This window comes from Oncorhynchus clarkii, chromosome 12 (assembly GCF_045791955.1).
Source record: "Oncorhynchus clarkii lewisi isolate Uvic-CL-2024 chromosome 12, UVic_Ocla_1.0, whole genome shotgun sequence".
In the NCBI taxonomy this organism is placed as follows: domain Eukaryota; kingdom Metazoa; phylum Chordata; class Actinopteri; order Salmoniformes; family Salmonidae; genus Oncorhynchus; species Oncorhynchus clarkii.
This window is the reverse complement of record NC_092158.1, coordinates 102,893,362-102,915,181: the sequence shown is the minus strand read 5'-3', so window position 1 is coordinate 102,915,181 and position 21,820 is coordinate 102,893,362. Positions and strand designations below refer to the sequence as shown.

At 48.2% G+C, this 21,820-nt stretch overlaps 1 protein-coding gene across 2 annotated transcripts in view; it reads right to left on the bottom strand.

The window, feature by feature from the left end:
- Positions 1–3,813: 3,813 nt before the first annotated feature.
- Positions 3,814–21,820, bottom strand: part of LOC139421773 (serine/threonine-protein kinase SMG1-like) — a 140,959-nt gene continuing 122,952 nt past the window's right edge. For both annotated transcript variants that reach the window (XM_071172893.1, XM_071172894.1), the window contains 12 exons: positions 21,764–21,820; positions 18,538–18,700; positions 17,659–17,848; positions 14,744–15,039; positions 14,431–14,640; positions 11,397–11,534; positions 10,437–10,589; positions 6,826–7,005; positions 5,881–6,108; positions 5,312–5,535; positions 5,096–5,196; positions 3,814–3,983 (listed from right to left, as the gene is read on the bottom strand). The exon at positions 21,764–21,820 is cut by the window's right edge and continues 170 nt beyond it. In XM_071172893.1, the coding sequence (XP_071028994.1) occupies positions 3,868–3,983; positions 5,096–5,196; positions 5,312–5,535; positions 5,881–6,108; positions 6,826–7,005; positions 10,437–10,589; positions 11,397–11,534; positions 14,431–14,640; positions 14,744–15,039; positions 17,659–17,848; positions 18,538–18,700; positions 21,764–21,820 (2,056 nt within the window). In that variant the 3' untranslated portion in view covers positions 3,814–3,867. The remainder of the gene's footprint in view (positions 3,984–5,095; positions 5,197–5,311; positions 5,536–5,880; positions 6,109–6,825; positions 7,006–10,436; positions 10,590–11,396; positions 11,535–14,430; positions 14,641–14,743; positions 15,040–17,658; positions 17,849–18,537; positions 18,701–21,763) is intronic.

Here is a 21,820-nt window from a genome sequence, read left to right as displayed (position 1 = left end):
GTCACTTGTTATATCCACTTCAAATCAGTATAGGCGAAGGGGAGAGAGGTTAAATAAGGATTTTTAAGTCTTGAGACAATTGAGACATGGATTGTGTACAGTCGTGGCCAAAAGGTTTGATAATGACATGAATTAACTGAGGTCTTCTGCCTCAGTTTGTATGATGGCAATTTGCATACACTCCAGAATGTTATGACGAGTGATCAGATGAATTGCAAATCAATCGTAAAGTCCCTCTTTGCCATGCAAATGAACTGAACCCCCTAAAAACATTTCCACTGCATTTCAGCCCTGCCACAAAAGGACCAGCTGACATCATGTCAGTGATTCTCTCGTTAACACAGGTGTGAGTGTTGATAAGGACAAGGCTGGAGATCACTCTGTCATGCTGATTGTTCAAATAACAGACTGGAAGCTACAAAAGGAGGGTGGTCATTGTTCTTCCTCTGTCAACCATGGTTACCTGCAAGGAAACACGTGCCGTCGTCATTGCTTGGCACAAAAAAAGGCTTCACAGGCAAGGATATTGCTGCCAATAAGATTGCACCTAAATCAACCATTTATCGGCTCATCAAGAACTTCAAGGAGAGCGGTTTAATCGCCCAAGAAAGTCCAGCAAGCGCCAGGACCGTCTCATAAAGTTGATTCAGCTGCAGGATCGGGGCACCACCAGTACAGAGCTTGCTCAGAAATGGCAGCAGGCAGGTGTGAGTGCATCTGCACACACAGTGAGGTCAAGACTTTTGTAGATGTCCTGGTGTCAAGAAGGGCAGCAAAGAAGCCACTTCTCTCCAGGAAAAACATCTGGGACAGACTGATATTCTGCAAAAGGTACAGGGATTGGACTGCTGAGGACTGGGGTAAAGTCATTTTCTCTGATGAATCCCCTTTCCGATTGTTTGGGGTATCTGGAAAAAAGCTTGTCCAGAGAAGACAAGGTGAGCGCTACCATCAGTCCTGGGTCATGCCAACAGTAAAGAATCCTGAGACCATTCATGTGTGGGGTTGCTTCTCAGGCAAGGGACTGGGCTCACTCACAATTTTACCTAAGAACACAGCCATGAATAAAGAATGGTACCAACACATCCTCCGAGAGCAACTTCTCCCAACCATCCAGGAACAGTTTGGTGACGAACAATGACTTTTCCAGCATGGTGGAGCACCTTGCCATAAGGCAAAAGTGATAACTAAGTGGCTCGGGGAACAAAACATCGATATTTTGGGTCCATGGCCAGGAAACTCCCCAGACCTTAATCCCATTGAAAACTTGTGGTCAATCCTCAAGAGGCGGGTGGACAAACAAAACCCACAAATTCTGACAAGCTCCAAGCATTGATGATGCAAGAATGGGCTGCCATCAGTCAGGATGTGGCCCAGAAGTTAATTGACAACATGCCAGGGCGGATTGAAAAGGTCTTGAAAAAGAAGGGTCAACACTGCAAATATATCACCAGCCACTTTAAACAATGCTACTTAATATAATGTTTACAGACCCTACATTATTCATCTCATATGTATATACTGTACTCGATACCATCTACTGTATCTTGCCTATGCCGCTCTGTACCATCACTCAATCACATATCTTTATGTACATATTCTTCATTCCTTTACACTTGTGTGTATAAGGTAGTAGTTTTGGAATTGTTAGTTAGATTACTCGTTGGTTATTACTGCATTGTCGGAACTAGAAGCACAAGCATTTCGCTACACTCGCATTAACATCTGCTAACCATGTGTATGTGACAAATACATTCGATTTTATTTGATATTGACTCTCTGCATCAACTTCATGTAATTGTCAATAAAAGCCTTTGACACTTATGAAATGCTTGTAATTATACTTCAGTATTCCATAGTAACATCTGACAAAAATATCTAAAGACACTGAAGCAGCAAACCTTGTGGAAATTAAAATTTGTCATTCTCAAAACTGTTGGCCACGACTGTATGTGTGCCATTCAGAGGGTGAAGGGGCAAGACAAAAGATTGAAGTGACTTTGAACGGGGTATGGTAGTAGGTGCCAGGCGCACCGGTTTGTGTCAAGAACTGCAACGTTGCTGGGTTTTTCACACTCCACAGTTTCTGCGTGTATCAAGAATGGTCCACCACCTAAAGGACATCCAGCCAACTGGACACAACTTTGGGAAGTATTGGAGTCAACATGGGCCAGCATCCCTGTGGAACGCTTTCAACACCTTGTATAGTCAACATGGGCCAGCATCCCTGTGGAACGCTTTCAACACCTTGTAGAGTCAACATGGGCCAGCATCCCTGTGGAACGCTTTCAACACCTTGTAGAGTCAACATGGGCCAGCATCCCTGTGGAACGCTTTCAACACCTTGTAGAGTCAACATGGGCCAGCATCCCTGTGGAACGCTTTCAACACCTTGTAGAGTCAACATGGGCTAGCATCACTGTGGAATGCTTTCAACACCTTGTAGAGTCAACATGGGCCAGCATCCCTGTGGAACGCTTTCAACACCTTGTAGAGTTCATGCTCCATGAAATTGAGGCTGTTCTGAGGGCAACAGGGGTTGCAACTCAATATTAGAGAGGTGTTCCTAATGTTTTGTACAGTCAACACTCTACTGTTGTACTATATGGATTAGGGGGCCATTTGGGACAGTTAGGCAGCAGTCTATATGGAATAGGGGGCCATTTGGGACAGTTAGGGTAGCAGTCTATATGGAATAGAGGGCCATTTGGGACAGTTAGGCAGCAGTCTATATGGAATAGGGGGCCATTTGGGACAGTTAGGCAGCAGTCTATATGGAATAGGGGGCCATTTGGGACAGTTAAGCAGCAGTCTATATGGAATAGGGGGCCATTTGGGACAGTTAAGCAGCAGTTTATATAGAATAGGGGGCCATTTGGGACAGTTAGGGAGCAGTCTATATGGAATAGGGTCCCATTTGGGACAGTTAGGCAGCAGTCTATATGGAATAGGGGGCCATTTGGGACAGTTAAGCAGCAGTTTATATAGAATAGGGTTCTATTTGGGACAGTTGGGCAGCAGTTTATATAGAATAGGGTTCTATTTGGGACAGTTAGGCAGCAGTCTATATGGAATAGGGTCCCATTTGGGACAGTTAGGCAGCAGTCTATATGGAATAGGGTCCCATTTGGGACAGTTAGGCAGCAGTCTATATGGAATAGGGTCCCATTTGGGACAGTTAGGCAGCAGTCTATATGGAATAGGGGGCCATTTGGGACCGTTAGGCAGCAGTCTATATGGAATAGGGGGCCATTTGGGACCGTTAGGCAGCAGTCTATATGGAATAGGGTTCTATTTGGGACAGTTAGGCAGCAGTCTATATGGAATAGGGTCCCATTTGGGACAGTTAGGCAGCAGTCTATATGGAATAGGGTCCCATTTGGGACAGTTAGGCAGCAGTCTATATGGAATAGGGGGCCATTTGGGACCGTTAGGCAGCAGTCTATATGGAATAGGGGGCCATTTGGGACCGTTAGGCAGCAGTCTATATGGAATAGGGTTCTATTTGGGACAGTTAGGCAGCAGTCTATATGGAATAGGGTCCCATTTGGGACAGTTAGGCAGCAGTCTATATGGAATAGGGTCCCATTTGGGACAGTTAGGCAGCAGTCTATATGGAATAGGGGGCCATTTGGGACCGTTAGGCAGCAGTCTATATGGAATAGGGGGCCATTTGGGACCGTTAGGCAGCAGTCTATATGGAATAGGGTCCCATTTGGGACAGTTAGGCAGCAGTACTGCTGCTTCTTCTAATTATTGACTTAATTAATTGGAGGTCAGGGGTTAGATGGAGGTTAGGGGTCATACCTCGTCCCGTCTTGGGGTCGCGTACAGCCCGTTTGGGGCTGGGATTTAGACCCTTGCTGGTCATCGTCTGAGCGCTGGGGGGGTGTCCGCCGGGGTGCCAAGGTTACGGGGGAGGAGCTTGCGTGAATTCTGGGACATTGAGTCCGTTTGAGTCTTCACACCGCTGCACCTCACCGCTGGGGAGAGAAGGGGAAAAAGAGAGAAGGGGAAAAAGAGAGAAGAGGAGAGAGAGAGAAGGGGAAAGAGAGAGAGAGAGAGAGAGAGAGAGAAGGGGAGAGAGAGAGAAGGGGAAAGAGCATGAGAGTGGAGGGGAAAGAGCATGAGAGTGGAGAGGAAAGAGTGAGAGGAGAGAGAAGGGGAGAGAGAGAGAGAAGGGGAGAGAGAGAGAAGGGGAGAGAGAGAGAAGGGGAGAGAGAGAGAAGGGGAGAGAGAGAGAGGGGGAGAGAGAGAGAAGGGGAGAGAGAGAGAAGGGGAGAGAGAGAGCGAGGGGGAGAGCGAGAAGGGGAGAGAGAGAGCGAGAAGGGGAGAGAGAGAGCGAGAAGGGGAGAGAGAGAGCGAGAGAGAGAGAGAGAGAGAGAGAGAGAGAGAGAGAGGGGGAGAGAGAGAGAGAAGGGAGAGAGAGAGAGAGAGGGAGAGAGAGAGAGAGAGAAGGGAGAGAGAGAGAGAAGGGGGGAGAGAGAGAGAAGGGGGGAGAGAGGAAAGGAAAGAGTGAGAGAGAGAAGGGGGGAGAGAGAGAGAAGGGAGAGAGAGAGAGAAGGGAGAGAGAGAGAGAAGGGGGGAGAGAGGAAAGGAAAGAGTGAGAGAGAGAAGGGGGGAGAGAGAGAGAAGGGGGGAGAGAGAGAAGGGGGAGAGAGAGAAGGGGGGAGAGAGAGAGAGAAGGGAGAGAGAGAGAGAGAAGGGAGAGAGAGAGAGAAGGGGGGAGAGAGAGAGAAGGGGGGAGAGAGAGAGAAGGGGGAGAGAGAGAGAAGGGGGAGAGAGAGAGAAGGGGGAGAGAGAGAGAAGGGGGAGAGAGAGAGAAGGGGGAGAGAGAGAGAAGGGGGAGAGAGAGAGAAGGGGGGAGAGAGAGAGAAGGGGGAGAGGAAAGGAAAGAGCAAGAAGGAGAGAAAGATCGTAAAGAGAAGAGAACAGTAGAGAGAGTAATCATTCTGGTATTTATCACATTAAACGAAGGGCCCCCTTATTCCCTATATAGTGCCCTACTTTTGACCTAGGGCCCCATAGTAGTGCACTACATTGGGAGCAGGGTGCCCTCAGCCAGGGTAGCGCACAATGAGGGAGGTGTAGTTACCTGCAGCGAAGCTGGTCTGAGCTGTAGAGGTGGGGCTGGAACAGTCTCCACCCCTCTCTGTCACCAACGGAGACGCAAAGCCAACCAGGCCGTTATACACACTGAAGACAGAGACCGACAGAGACAGAGAGGAGGGACAGGGTGGCCACTGTCAGTATGGGTAGGGGTGTTTGTAGCTCATTCAAGGTGTGTGTGTATGTGTGTGTGTGTGTGTACCTGGTGCTCTGTGTGTGTAGCTCCTTCAGGGTAGCAGGTATCTCCTGCAGTAGCTCCACCCCCTCCTGACTGGCTCCTCCGCCTCGGGGCTGGCCCGTTGCCTGGACGACAGTGAACAGCACGATCTGCACGTTGTCCTGCCACGCCTTGTACTCCAACAGGAACTGGCGCACGCTGCCCTCGTAGGTCACTTCCTCCCCCTCCGCCAGCGCGTTCTCCTCGTCCTACGGGAGAGACCGAAGAGAAAGGCATTTCACTGGTTCACCTACAGTCAATGAACTAAGTAGACCAGACCCAGCTGTTATCCCATTGGTGTATGTGGAAGAGCCACCCCTCTAAGCAGACCGGGACAGCGACCATTTTTTTTCTTGTAGTAAACAGCCTGATTAAAAGACATCTTGATTTATCCACCATCTTTGCTACGGTATGGGGGACACGCAGGGACAAACAGAGTGGGCGGAGGTCCGGTCAGTTAGGAAGGCGTTCCTAACAAATAAATCATTGTGAAAGTAGTGGATTGCTGAGAGTATCATGCATCTGTCTCCCTGTTGGTGTGTCACTGCCCATACCTTGGCCATGGCCCTCAGAAGGTGTTTGACGTCAGCCAGCTGGCGGTTGTGATTGGACAGGATGCCCTTGATGCTGTCCACCAATAGCTGCAGTGATTCCGTGGCGACATCCAGCTGCTGCTCACGCTCCTCTTGCACAGCCCCCTGGGTAGCCAGCTCCTGGCCCAGCTGCTTCTGGGCACAAGCTAGCCAATCAGGGCTGCCGATGGGCAGCTCCAACGCCGGGCTCTGAGTTTGAGGAGAGATGGGAGAAATGGGAGAGTAAGGAAAGTCCCAAATGGTACCCCTATATCAGCCCTGTCCCTGGAGAGATACCCTTCTGTAGGATTTGGTACCCTCCTGTAGAATTTGGTACCCCTATATCAGCCCTGTCCCTGGAGCTGTAGCTAGGGGTCAGTACTCACCAGTCTGTGGAGCTGTAGCTAGGGGTCAGTACTCACCAATCTGTGGAGCTGTACCTAAGTGTCAGTACTCACCAGTCTGTGGAGCTGTAGCTAAGTGTCAGTACTCACCAGTCTGTGGAGCTGTAGCTAAGGGTCAGTACTCACCAGTCTGTGGAGCTGTAGCTAAGGGGTCAGTACTCACCAGTCTGTGGAGCTGTAGCTAGGGGTCAGTACTCACCAGTCTGTGGAGATGTAGCTAAGGGTCAGTACTCACCAGTCTGTGGAGCTGTAGCTAAGGGTCAGTACTCACCAGTCTGTGGAGCTGTAGCTAAGGGTCAGTACTCACCAGTCTGTGGAGCTGTAGCTAAGGGTCAGTACTCACCAGCATGTGGAGCTGTAGCTAAGGGTCAGTACTCACCAGTCTGTGGAGCAGTAGCTAAGGGTCAGTACTCACCAGTCTGTGGAGCTGTAGCTAAGGGTCAGTACTCACCAGTCTGTGCAGCTGTAGCTAGGGGTCAGTACTCACCAGTCTGTGGAGCTGTAGGTAGGGGTCAGTACTTACCAGTCTGTGCAGCAGCTGTAGCTCTATGGAGGAGACGGAGGTGTTGAACTGGGCAGCGTAGGAGCAGGTCTGCTGGCACCTCTTCAGCAGCTCAAACAGAGCAGAGTCCATGCTCAGGGCCTCAGGGGTCCGCATCCGCAGGCCCTCAAAGTTCAGTATGGTACTGCACAGGAACGTCACCTAGAAACAGGAAGAATACATTTCAGTATGGTACTGCACAGGAACGTCACCTGGAAACAGGACTAATAAAGTTGAGGAATGTCACCTGGTACTGGGAATAATAAAGTTGAGGAATGTCACCTGGTATTGGGAATAATAATGCTGAGGAATGTCACCTGGTATTGGGAATAATAAAGTTGAGGAATGTCACCTGGTATTGGGAATAATAAAGTTGAGGAATGTCACCTGGTATTGGGAATAATAAAGTTGAGGAATGTCACCTGGTATTGGGAATAATAAAGTTGAGGAATGTCACCTGGTATTGGAAATAATAAAGTTGAGGAATGTCAACTGGTATTGAGAATAATAAAGTTGAGGAATGTCACCTGGTATTGGGAATAATAATGTTGAGGAACGTGAACTGGTAGTGGTAATAATAAAGTTTAGATATGATTTTAAATATATACATATACAGTGGGGCAAAAAAGTATTTTGTTTGCCACCAATTGTGCAAGTTCTCCCACTTAAAAAGATGAGAGAGGCCTGCAATTTTCATCATAGGTACACTTCAACTATGACAGACAAAATGAGGAGAAAAAAATCCAGAAAATCACATTGTAGGATTTTTAATGAATTTATTTGCAAATTATAGTGGAAAATAAGTATTTGGTCAATAACAAAAGTTTATCTCAATACTTTGTTGGCAATGACAGAGATCAAACGTTTTCTGTAAGTCTTCACAAGGTTTTCACACACTGTTGCTGGTATTTTGGCCCATTCCTCCATGCAGATCTCCTCTAGAGCAGTGATGTTTTGGGGCTGTTGCTGGGCAACACGGACTTTCAACTCCCTCCAAAGATTTTCTATGGGGTTGAGATCTGGAGACTGGCTAGGCCACTCCAGGACCTTGAAATGCTTCTTACGAAGCCACTCCTTCGTTGCCCGGGCGGTGTGTTTGGGATAATTGTCATGCTGAAAGACCCAGCCACGTTTCATCTTCAATGCCCTTGCTGATGGAAGGAGGTTTTCACTCAAAATCTCACGATACATGGCCCCATTCATTCTTTCCTTTACACGGATCAGTCGTCCTGGTCCCTTTGCAGAAAAACAGCCCCAAAGCATGATGTTTCCACCCCCATGCTTCATAGTAGGTATGGTGTTCTTTGGATGCAACTCAGCATTCTTTGTCCTCCAAACACAATGAGTTGAGTTTTTACCAAAAAGTTATATTTTGGTTTCATCTGACCATATGACATTCTCCCAATCTTCTTCTGGATCATCCAAATGCTCTCTAGCAAACTTCAGACGGGCCTGGACATGTACTGGCTTAAGCAGGGGGACACGTCTGGCACTGCAGGATTTGAGTCCCTGGCGGCGTATTGTGTTACTTATGGTAGGCTTTGTTACTTTGGTCCCAGCTCTCTGCAGATCATTCACTAGGTCCCCCCGTGTGGTTCTGGGATTTTTTTCTCACCGTTCTTGTGATCATTTTGACCCCAAGGGGTGAGATATTGCTTGCGTGGAGCCCCAGATCGAGGGAGATTATCAGTGGTCTTGTATGTCTTCCATTTCCTAATAATTGCTCCCACAGTTGATTTCTTCAAACCAAGATGCTTACCTATTGCAGATTCAGTCTTCCCAGCCTGGTGCAGGTCTACAATTTTGTTTCTGGTGTCCTTTGACAGCTCTTTGGTCTTGGCCATGGTGGAGTTTGGAGTGTGACTATTTGAGGTTGTGGACAGGTGTCTTTTATACTGATAACAAGTTCAAACAGGTGCCATTAATACAGGTAACGAGTGGAGGACAGAGGAGCCTCTTAAAGAAGAAGTTACAGGTCTGTGAGAGCCAGAAATCTTGCTTGTTTGTAGGTGACCAAATACTTATTTTCCACCATTTTTTGCAAATAAATTCATTAAAAATCCTACACTGTGATTTTCTGGATTTTTTCCCTCATTTTGTCTGTCATAGTTGAAGTGTACCTATGATGAAAATTACAGGCCTCTCTCATCTTTTTAAGTGGGAGAACTTGCACTATTAGTGGCTAACTAAAAACTTTTTTGCCCCACTGTAGATGGTTGAATCATCAGCATACATGGACACACAGGCTTTGTTTAAATCGTGGCACATTCATTAATTTCCTCGTGTGTTTCATAAGACTATACAACCAGGGTGTTGGGTAATAGGCGTTTGTAATTGTGCAATTGTGAATCAACGCATTAGAATGTACAAGGAAGCCACCAAAATAGAGCTCTGTATGCAAAAAAAATTGGAGGGGGGGGGGCATGCCCCTCCCAGAGACCCCCACAGCCTGGAATTCCCTGGTTGTGAAATTTTTCTCCATGTTCTTCCAGAACACCTTGACTATACAGGGAATAGGGTGCCATTGGAGACGTATACCCAGAAAAGGTGGAGACGTAAACCCAGGAAAGGTGGAGATGTAAACCCAGAAGGTGGAGACGTATACCCAGAAGGTGGAGACGTAAACCCAGGAAAGGTGGAGATGTAAACCCAGAAGGTGGAGACGTAAACCCAGGAAAGGTGGAGATGTAAACCCAGAAGGTGGAGACGTATACCCAGAAGGTGGAGACGTAAACCCAGGAAAGGTGGAGATGTATACCCAGAAGGTGGAGACGTATACCCAGAAGGTGGAGACGTAAACCCAAGAAAGGTGGAGATGTAAACCCAGAAGGTGGAGACTATACAGGGAATAGGGTGCCATTGGAGACGTATACCCAGAAAAGGTGGAGACGTAAACCCAGGAAAGGTGGAGATGTAAACCCAGAAGGTGGAGATGTAAACCCAGAAGGTGGAGACGTAAACCCAGGAAAGGTGGAGACGTAAACCCAGGAAAGGTGGAGATGTAAACCCAGAAGGTGGAGATGTAAACCCAGAAGGTGGAGATGTAAACCCAGAAGGTGGAGATGTAAACCCAGAAGGTGGAGATGTAAACCCAGAAGGTGGAGACGTATACCCAGAAGGTGGAGACGTAAACCCAGGAAAGGTGGAGACGTATACCCAGAAGGTGGAGACGTAAACCCAAGAAAGGTGGAGATGTAAACCCAGAAGGTGGAGACTATACAGGGAATAGGGTGCCATTGGAGACGTATACCCAGAAAAGGTGGAGACGTAAACCCAGGAAAGGTGGAGATGTAAACCCAGAAGGTGGAGATGTAAACCCAGAAGGTGGAGACGTAAACCCAGGAAAGGTGGAGACGTAAACCCAGGAAAGGTGGAGATGTAAACCCAGAAGGTGGAGATGTAAACCCAGAAGGTGGAGATGTAAACCCAGAAGGTGGAGATGTAAACCCAGAAGGTGGAGATGTAAACCCAGAAGGTGGAGATGTAAACCCAAAAGGTGGAGATGTAAACCCAAAAGGTGGAGATGTAAACCCAAAAGGTGGAGATGTAAACCCAAAAGGTGGAGACGTAAACCCAGAAGGTGGGCAGCGTACCTGGCTGGTACGCTGGCTCTCCCGGGCCACGAGGGCGCGACGCTCTGCGATGGTCAGATCAAAGTCCTGGAGCACCGGGGCCAGGGCAGGGTTGGCCCCTCCGGCCCACTTCAGACGCTGCTCTATACTGCCCTCTAGTGATGCCAGCTTCTCCTGCAGGGGGGGAGAGGACAGATCCAATAAAAAAAAACACAGACACACAGTCATTAAAGGACTCAGACCAGAGAGAGAAAAGAGAGCATTTTCTTTACAGGAGTAGCTAAGAGTAACGGTCTAGTTAGCTATCAAGGTTGACAGATTGGTCAGCAGGTAGCCTAGTGGTTAGAGCGTTGGGCAAGTAACTGAAAGGTAGCTAGATCGAATCCCCGAGCTGACAAGGTAAAAATCTGTCGTTCTGCCCCTGAACAAGGCAGTTCACCCACTGTTCCCCTGAACAAGGCAGTTAACCCACTGTTCCCCTGAACAAGGCAGTTAACCCACTGTTCCCCTGAACAAGGCAGTTAACCCACTGTTCCCCTGAACAAGGCAGTTCACCCACTGTTCCCCTGAACAAGGCAGTTAACCCACTGTTCCCCTGAACAAGGCAGTTAACCCACTGTTCCCCTGAACAAGGCAGTTCACCCACTGTTCCCCTGAACAAGGCAGTTCACCCACTGTTCCCCTGAACAAGGCAGTTCACCCACTGTTCCCCTGAACAAGGCAGTTCACCCACTGTTCCCCTGAACAAGGCAGTTAACCCACTGTTCCCCTGAACAAGGCAGTTCACCCACTGTTCCCCTGAACAAGGCAGTTCGCCCACTGTTCCCCTGAACAAGGCAGTTCGCCCACTGTTCCCCTGAACAAGGCAGTTCACCCACTGTTCCTAGGCCGTCATTAAAAAAAATAATTTGTTCTCAACCGACTTGCCAAGTTAAATAAAGGTTAAATAAAAAATATAAATAATAATTGTTGATGACTGACCTGGACAGCAGCGATGGCCGCCTCGTCCTGGCTGAGTTTGTAAAGCTTCTTCTTCATGCTACTGAGGATGATGGAGCGAGGAGGAGGGCTCACACTCATCGGCTGGGTCCTAGGGCCGAGCACGTCCTCATGCTGCCACTGGAACACAGAGAGGGGACAGGGTTAATAGGGAAAATCCATCCCAAAACTCTACTTCCTATGAGTAACCGTGTTAAATAACACTGATACGTGAAAACAATATATATTTTTTGGGGAACGAATATTTAATTTTTGTCGTCATAACAAGGTTGGTAGCAACATGTGAAAATCTGTTGCAGCTCAAGTCGACTACAAAACCCACAATACAATGCTCTCTCTGGGTTGGCCAGCTAGCAAACGTAGCAACACAGAATAATACCAAAGTCAATATCAGCACGCGAAGTAGCTAGCTAGCTGTGAAAACAAAACGTGCACCTCTGCTACCCAGAGAGAGTGGAACGGCAACAAGGGCCCTTGCCTCAGACACAAAGGGGCGCATTACGAGATGGTACTTGGTTGAAGATGGTTGAATAATTTGGTACACTGTAGATTGAGCACGTATATACGTTGTCATGACGATATAAACTTGATTATATACTTGTTCTAGAACACGTATGAGGGTACTGTCTATTGGCTGATACAGCAATCTGGAGTGAAGGTACTGGTTTTAAAACCGTTATGAAATGTGATAACACACCATCTCCCGTGACAGAACCATGTACTCTACACGACCAACAGTATGTGGACACCTGATCGTCAAACGTCTCATTCCAAAATCATGGTCATTAATACGGAGTTGGTCCCCCTTTTCCTGCTATAACAGCCTCCACTCTTCTGGGAAGGCTTTCCACTAGATGTTGGAACATTGCTGCTATAACAGCCTCCACTCTTCTGGGAAGGCTTTCCACTAGATGTTGGAACATTGCTGCTATAACAGCCGCCACTATTCTGGGAAGGCTTTCCACTAGATGTTGGAACATTGCTGTTATAACAGCCTCCACTCTTCTGGGAAGGCTTTCCACTAGATGTTGGAAAATTGCTGCTATAACAGCCTCCACTCTTCTGGGAAGGCTTTCCACTAGATGTTGGAACATTGCTGCTATAACAGCCTCCACTCTTCTGGGAAGGCTTTCCACTAGATGTTGGAACATTGCTGCTATAACAGCCGCCACTATTCTGGGAAGGCTTTCCACTAGATGTTGGAACATTGCTGCTATAACAGCCTCCACTCTACTGGGAAGGCTTTCTACTAGATGTTGGAACATTGCTGCTATAACAGCCTCCACTCTTCTGGGAAGGCTTTCCACTAGATGTTGGAACATTGCTGCTATAACAGCCGCCACTATTCTGGGAAGGCTTTCCACTAGATGTTGGAACATTGCTGCTATAACAGCCTCCACTCTACTGGGAAGGCTTTCCACTAGATGTTGGAACATTGCTGCTATAACAGCCTCCACTCTTCTGGGAAGGCTTTCCACTAGATGTTGGAAAATTGCTGCTATAACAGCCTCCACTCTTCTGGGAAGGCTTTCCACTAGATGTTGGAACATTGCTGCTATAACAGCCTCCACTCTTCTGGGAAGTGTTTCCACTAGATGTTGGAACATTGCTGCTATAACAGCCTCCACTCTTCAGGGAAGGCTTTCCACTAGATGTGGGAACATTGCTGTGGGAACTTGCTTCCATTCAGTCACAAGAGCATTGGTGAGTTCGGGCACTGATGTTAGGCGATTGGGCCTGGCTCGCAGTCAGCGTTCCAATTCATCCCAGAGGTGTTTGATGGGGTTGAGGTCAGGGCTCTGTGCAGGCCAGTCAAGTTCTTCCACACCGGTCTCGACAAACCTTTTCTGTATGGACCTGGCTTTGTGCACGGGGACATTGTCATGTTGAATCAGGAAAGGGCCTTCCCCAAACTGTTGCCACAAAGTTGGAAGCACAGAATCTTCTAGAATGTCATTGTATGCTGTAGAGTTAAGATTTCCCTTCACTGGAACAAAGGGGCCTGAACAATGAAAAACAACCCCAGTCCATTATTCCTCTTCCACCAAACTTTACAGTTGACACTATACATTGGGGCAGGTAGCGTTCTCCTGGCATCCGCCAACTTCAGATTTGTCCGTTGGACTGACAGATGGTGAATCGTGATTCATCACTACAGAGAACGTCTTTCCACTGCTCCAGAGTCCAGAGGCGGCGAGCTTCACACCACTCCAGCCGACGCTTCACATTGAGCACAGTGATCTGAGGCTTGTGTGTGGCTGCTCGGCCATGGAAACCCATTTCATGAAGCTCCCGAGAACAGTTCTTGTGCTGATGTTGCTTCCAGAAGGCAGTTGGGAACTCAGCAGTGAGTGTTGCAACCGAGGACTGACGATTCTTAAGAGCTACGCGCTTCAGCACTCTGCGGTCCTGTTCTGTGAGCTTGTGTGGCCTACCACTTCTCAGCTGAGCCGTTGTTGCTCCTAGACGTTTCCACTTCACAATAACAGCACTCACAGTTAACCGGGGCAGCTCTAGCAGGGCAGAAATTTGACCAACTAACTTGTTGGAAAGGTGGCATCCTATGACGGTGCCACATTGAAAGTCACTGAACTCCTCAGTAAGGCCCTTATACTGCCAATGTTTGTCTATGGAGATTGCATGGCTGTGTGCTTGATTTTATACACCTGTCGGCAACAGGGTGTGGCTTAAATAGCTGAATCCACACATTTGAATGGGTGTCCATATACTCGTGTGTATATATATATATAGTGTAGCTATGACGCGTTCCTACACCATGTTTTGATTTCTCAAACGGACCACTTAGTGATTAAATCATGTTATTTAACCCACTGATACAACACAGGCTTTTACCAAATTGACAGGAGTTTCATGATTTATATTCCTGGGGGTGGACTATCCCTTTAACACACACACACACACACACACCCCCGCAGGGTCCTAGGACCTATCAAGTCTTCATGCTGCCACTGGGCTACACAGAGACAGGACAGGGTTAACCCTCCCCTCCTCTCACCTGGAACATGGTGATGTGTAGCTGGGTGCGCTGCAGGGAGACCTTGGCAGCGTCCAGGCTGGTCTCCAGGCGTCTGAGCAGGTCCAGTTTCTTCCAGGCCGTGTCGTAGGAGGACGCCAGCACCGTGCCTCTGTTCAGTAGCAGCTGAGACATACGGCCTGCGCCCAGACCCTGCACCACCGTCTGCTTACACAACTCATCCAGCGACACCTGGACCGTTAACAACGACACATTTAAATCAGGACAGAACTAAACATGTATGAAGACAATATAACATTTTGATCGATCAGGTCCGTAACATTCCACTTCCTACCTTGCCGTCGGCTCCGAAGTCCTTGGCCTCCACCTGCGCGGTAAGATCCAGACCCAGGGCGGACAGAGTGCTGCAGAGAGACAGACCCAGGGTCTGGGTGGGAAGACCAATCAGCATCTGACGGACAAACTCCGCCGTGAACGCCTTGATGGGCCGGGTCATCTGCTCCTCGCTCACTACCACCGCCGCCGCCGCCCCCCCCCGGAACAGGGGCTTCCCTGGTAGACCTACACCCCCCAGACCCACTACTGGGCCGTTGGAGGGAGGAGGGTCCTCAGACACTGGGGGGCACGTACCTGGGAGGGAGGGAGGGAGGGGGACAAACGCACTATATATATAATGTTTCAGATACTGTTTCATAGGGCTGGGAATTTCCAGGGACCTCACAATACAATATTATGATGATACTTAGGTAGAGATACGATATGTATTTAGGTTCCGTCTCACTATACGTCTGACTATACGTCTGACTATACTGCTCACTATACGTCTGACTATACGTCTGACTATACTGCTCACTATACGTCTGACTATACTGCTCACTATACATCTGACTATACTGCTCACTATACGTCTGACTATACTGCTCACTATACGTCTGACTATACTGCTCACTATACTGCTCACTATACGTCTGACTATACTGCTCACTATACGTCTGACTATACTGCTCACTATACGTCTGACTATACTGCTCACTATACGTCTGACTATACTGCTCACTATACGTCTGACTATACTGCTCACTATACGTCTGACTATACTGCTCACTATACTGCTCACTATACTGCTCACTATACTGCTCACTATACGTCTGACTATACTGCTCACTATACGTCTGACTATACGTCTGACTATACTGCTCACTATACGTCTGACTATACGTCTGACTATACTGCTCACTATACATCTGACTATACTGCTCACTATACGTCTGACTATACTGCTCACTATACTGCTCACTATACGTCTGACTATACTGCTCACTATACTGCTCACTATACGTCTGACTATACGTCTGACTATACTGCTCACTATACGTCTGACTATACGTCTGACTATACTGCTCACTATACGTCTGACTATACGTCTGACTATACTGCTCACTATACGTCTGACTATACTGCTCACTATACGTCTGACTATACGTCTGCTGCAGAGAGATGAGAGAGAGCCATGAGAAAACAAGTTTAGGTCAGCCAGGGAGACAGAAGCCAGGGAGACAGAAGCCGTGGAGACAGAAGCCGTGGAGACAGAAGCCGTGGAGACAGAAGCCGTGGAGACAGAAGCCATGGAGACAGAAGCCATGGAGACAGAAGCCATGGAGACAGAAGCCATGGAGACAGAAGCCATGGAGACAGAAGCCATGGAGACAGAAGCCATGGAGACAGAAGCCATGGAGACAGAAGTGCTGAAAACCAACTGGCTCCATTTAGACAGTTGAGAGAACATCCTGGAGTTCTGGAGCAGGAACAGACAACTAGCCATCGTCAAAAAGGTAAGATATACTGTCAATAATAATATCCTGATAAGTATCTGTATGTATTTAAACTGTTTCTCTAGTTGAAAAAGGTTTTTTATAAAAACTGAGTGGATGAAACCTTGTTTCCTAAGACCCCCCCTTTCTTCATCTGACACAAAAGCATCTCTCAGATACAGACTTTACAGTGTTGACCTCTACTGCCGTTGTGGATCTGAGGGACAGGACAGCGCTCATAACAGACACATGACATGTCTAGGACAGCGCTCATAACAGACACATATCATGCCGTTCTGGATCTGAGGGACAGGACAACGCTCATAACAGACACATGACATGTCGTTCTGGATCTGAGGGACAGGACAACGCTCATAACAGACACATGACGTTAGTGTTGACCTCTACTGCCGTTGTGGATCTGAGGGACAGGACAGCGCTCATAACAGACACATGACATGCCTAGGACAGCGCTCATAACAGACACGTCATGCCGTTCTGGATCTGAGGGACAGGACAACGCTCATAACAGACACATGTCATGCCGTTCTGGATCTGAGGGACAGGACAACGCTCATAACAGACACATGACATGTCGTTCTGGATCTGAGGGACAGGACAACGCTCATAACAGACACATGACATGTCGTTCTGGATCTGAGGGACAGGACAACGCTCATAACAGACACATGACGTTAGTGTTGACCTCTACTGCCGTTGTGGATCTGAGGGACAGGACAACGCTCATAACAGACACATGACATTTGAAACTTCTTGATTCTTTTGTAACTAGCGTGAGTGTAATAATTACTGTTTTAACTTTTTATTTCACTGTGTTTTTGTTTGTTATCTAGTTCACTTGCTTTGGCAATGTAAACATATGTTTCCCATGCCAATAAAGCTTAAATTGAAAATGAATGTTGACACAGAGAGACTTTAAAGCCATCTGTGTTCTCACCAGAGAGTGTCTGAGCGAAGGATCCACACAGAGAGACTATAAAGCCATCAGTGTTCTCACCAGAGAGTGTCTGAGCGAAGGATCCACACAGAGAGACTATAAAGCCATCAGTATTCTCACCAGAGAGTGTCTGAGCGAAGGATCCACACAGAGAGACTATAAAGCCATCAGTGTTCTCACCAGAGAGTGTCTGAGCAAAGGATCCACACAGAGAGACTATAAAGCCATCAGTGTTCTCACCAGATAGTGTCTGAGCGAAGGATCCACACAGAGAGACTATAAAGCCATCAGTATTCTCACCAGAGAGTGTCTGAGCGAAGGATCCACACAGAGAGACTATAAAGCCATCAGTGTTCTCACCAGAGAGTGTCTGAGCGAAGGATCCACACAGAGAGACTATAAAGCCATTAGTATTCTCACCAGAGAGTGTCTGAGCGAAGGATCCACACAGAGAGACTATAAAGCCATCAGTATTCTCACCAGAGAGTGTCTGAGCGAAGGATCCACAGAGCCTGAAAAACTCCCTGATGGTTTGGAGTCTCTTGAGGAAGAAGATCTCCTCCAGAACATGTCTGTGAGGACCGCTGTGGAAGAAATGGACCTGGGCCGCCCGCGCCTCACGCATCACATCCACCTTCCGCCACGCCGGCGGCACCTCCATGGAAATCATCTAGAGAGGAGAGGAAATAACATCATTGAGAGACGGGACAGTGAGAAGAAAGGAATAGCCTGAGATAAAAGTGACCAACAAATGGAATGTGGAGTGAAGAGGAATAACAAGACAAAGATGAGTTTAAGATGAAAGAGAGATTGAGACAAAGAGAGAGAAAGAGACGGAGGAAAGAGATTGAGGAAGAGAGAGGCTGAGAGGGGGAAGAGCTTGAGAAAGAGAGAGGGTGAGAGGGGAAAGAGACTGAGAAAGAGAGAGGCTGAGAGGGGGAAGAGCTTGAGAAAGAGAGAGGGTGAGAGGGGAAAGAGACTGAGAAAACGAGAGGGTGAGAGAGGGGAAAGAGACTGAGAAAACGAGAGGGTGAGAGAGGGGAAAGAGATTGAGAAAGAGAGAGGGTGAGAGGGGAAAGAGATTGAGAAAGAGAGAGGGTGAGAGGGGAAAGAGACTGAGAAAGAGAGAGGGTGAGAGGGGAAAGAGATTGAGAAAGAGAGAGGGTGAGAGAGGGGAAAGAGATTGAGAAAGAGAGAGGGTGAGAGAGGGGAAAGAGCTTGAGAAAGAGAGAGGCAGAGAGGGGAAAGAGACTGAGAAAGAGAGAGGGTGAGAGGGGAAAGAGACTGAGAAAGAGAGAGGGTGAGAGAGGGGAAAGAGCTTGAGAAAGAGAGAGGACATTGAGGAAGTAGATGTGTTACCTTCTCTGTGAGCTGACCGAAGGCGGTCTCTAGCTGAGCAAACATGCCATCGAAGGCCACCAGCAGCATCTGACCGGCGGACATCTTAGGAGAGTCCTGTCCCACGGCGTCCATACTGGCCCCTGGAGGCTGCATCAGCTGGCAGTACTGGGCCCGCAACATCCTGCAATATAACATAACCAATTAACACGAACCCTACTGCCTGTCTGTTCCCAGTACTGGGCCTGTTCTAACCTGGTGATGTGGAGACAGTGTCTGTTCTAACCTGGTGATGTGGAGACAGTGTCTGTTCCCCTGTTCTAACCTGGTGATGTGGAGACAGTGTCTGTTCTAACCTGGTGATGTGGAGACAGTGTCTGTTCCCTTGTTCTAACCTGGTGATGTGGAGACAGTGTCTGTTCCCCTGTTCTAACCTGGTGATGTGGAGACAGTGTCTGTTCTAACCTGGTGATGTGGAGACAGTGTCTGTTCTAACCTGGTGATGTGGAGACAGTGTCTGTTCCCCTGTTCTAACCTGGTGATGTGGAGACAGTGTCTGTTCTAACCTGGTGATGTGGAGACAGTGTCTGTTCTAATCTGGTGATGTGGAGACAGTGTCTGTTCCCCTGTTCTAACCTGGTGATGTGGAGACAGTGTCTGTTCTAACCTGGTGATGTGGAGACAGTGTCTGTTCCCCTGTTCTAACCTGGTGATGTGGAGACAGTGTCTGTTCTAACCTGGTGATGTGGAGACAGTGTCTGTTCCCCTGTTCTAACCTGGTGATGTGGAGACAGTGTCTGTTCCCCTGTTCTAACCTGGTGATGTGGAGACAGTGTCTGTTCTAACCTGGTGATGTGGAGACAGTGTCTGTTCCCCTGTTCTAACCTGGTGATGTGGAGACAGTGTCCGTTCCCCTGTTCTAACCTGGTGATGTGGAGACAGTGTCTGTTCCCCGGTTCTAATCTGGTGATGTGGAGACAGTGTCTGTTCTAACCTGGTGATGTGGAGACAGTGTCTGTTCTAATCTGGTGATGTGGAGACAGTGTCTGTTCCCCTGTTCTAACCTGGTGATGTGGAGACAGTGTCTGTTCTAATCTGGTGATGTGGAGACGGTGTCTGTTCTAACCTGGTGATGTGGAGACAGTGTCTGTTCTAACCTGGTGATATGGAGACAGTGTCTGTTCTAACCTGGTGATGTGGATACAGTGTCTGTTCTAACCTGGTGATGTGGAGACAGTGTCTGTTCCCCTGTTCTAACCTGGTGATGTGAAGACAGTGTCTGTTCTAACCTGGTGATGTGGAGACAGTGTCAGTTCCCCTGTTCTAATCTGGTGATGTGGAGACAGTGTCTGTTCTAACCTGGTGATGTGGAGACAGTGTCTGTTCTAACCTGGTGATGTGGAGACAGTGTCTGTTCTAATCTGGTGATGTGGAGACAGTGTCTGTTCCCCTGTTCTAACCTGGTGATGTGGAGACAGTGTCTGTTCTAACCTGGTGATGTGGAGACAGTGTCTGTTCCCCTGTTCTAACCTGGTGATGTGGAGACAGTGTCTGTTCTAACCTGGTGATGTGGAGACAGTGTCTGTTCCCCTGTTCTAACCTGGTGATGTGGAGACAGTGTCTGTTCCCCTGTTCTAACCTGGTGATGTCGAGACAGTGTCTGTTCTAACCTGGTGATGTGGAGACAGTGTCTGTTCCCCTGTTCTAACCTGGTGATGTGGAGACAGTGTCTGTTCTAACCTGGTGATGTGGAGACAGTGTCTGTTCCTCTGTTCTAACCTGGTGATGTGGAGACAGTGTCTGTTCTAACCTGGTGATGTGGAGACAGTGTCTGTTCCCCTGTTCTAACCTGGTGATGTGGAGACAGTGTCTGTTCTAACCTGGTGATGTGGAGACAGTGTCTGTTCTAACCTGGTGATGTGGACACAGTGTCTGTTCCCCTGTTCTAACCTGGTGATGTGGAGACAGTGTCTGTTCCCCTGTTCTAACCTGGTGATGTGGAGACAATGTCTGTTCTAACCTGGTGATGTGGAGACAGTGTCTGTTCCTCTGTTCTAACCTGGTGATGTGGAGACAGTGTCTGTTCCCCTGTTCTAACCTGGTGATGTGGAGACAGTGTCTGTTCTAACCTGGTGATGTGGAGACAGTGTCTGTTCTAATCTGGTGATGTGGAGACAGTGTCTGTTCTAACCTGGTGATGTGGAGGCAGTGTCTGTTCTAACCTGGTGATGTGGAGACAGTGTCTGTTCTAATCTGGTGATGTGGAGGCAGTGTCTGTTCTAACCTGGTGATGTGGAGACAGTGTCTGTTCCCCTGTTCTAACCTGGTGATGTGGAGGCAGTGTCTGTTCTAACCTGGTGATGTGGAGACAGTGTCTGTTCTAACCTGGTGATGTGGAGACAGTGTCTGTTCTAACCTGGTGATGTGGAGACAGTGTCTGTTCTAACCTGGTGATGTGGAGACAGTGTCTGTTCTAACCTGGTGATGTGGAGACAGTGTCTGTTCTAACCTGGTGATGTGGAGACAGTGTCTGTTCTAACCTGGTGATGTGGAGACAGTGTCTGTTCTAACCTGGTGATGTGGAGACAGTGTCTGTTCTAACCTGGTGATGTGGAGACAGTGTCTGTTCTAACCTGGTGATGTGGAGACAATGTCTGTTCTAACCTGGTGATGTGGAGACAGTGTCTGTTCTAACCTGGTGATGTGGAGACAGTGTCTGTTCTAACCTGGTGATGTGGAGACAGTGTCTGTTCTAACCTGGTGATGTGGAGACAGTGTCTGTTCTAACCTGGTGATGTGGAGACAGTGTCTGTTCTAACCTGGTGATGTGGAGACAGTGTCTGTTCTAACCTGGTGATGTGGAGACAGTGTCTGTTCTAACCTGGTGATGTGGAGACAGTGTCTGTTCTAACCTGGTGATGTGGAGACAGTGTCTGTTCCCCTGTTCTAACCTGGTGATGTGGAGACAGTGTCTGTTCCCCTGTTCTAACCTGGTGATGTGGAGACAGTGTCTGTTCCCCTGTTCTAACCTGGTGATGTGGAGACAGTGTCTGTTCCCCTGTTCTAACCTGGTGATGTGGAGACAGTGTCTGTTCCCCTGTTCTAACCTGGTGATGTGGAGACAGTGTCTGTTCCCCTGTTCTAACCTGGTGATGTGGAGACAGTGTCTGTTCTAACCTGGTGATGTGGAGACAGTGTCTGTTCTAATCTGGTGATGTGGAGACAGTGTCTGTTCCCCTGTTCTAACCTGGTGATGTGGAGACACTGTGTGTCCGCCTCGTGCTCCAGGCCCATGGCGGCGCTG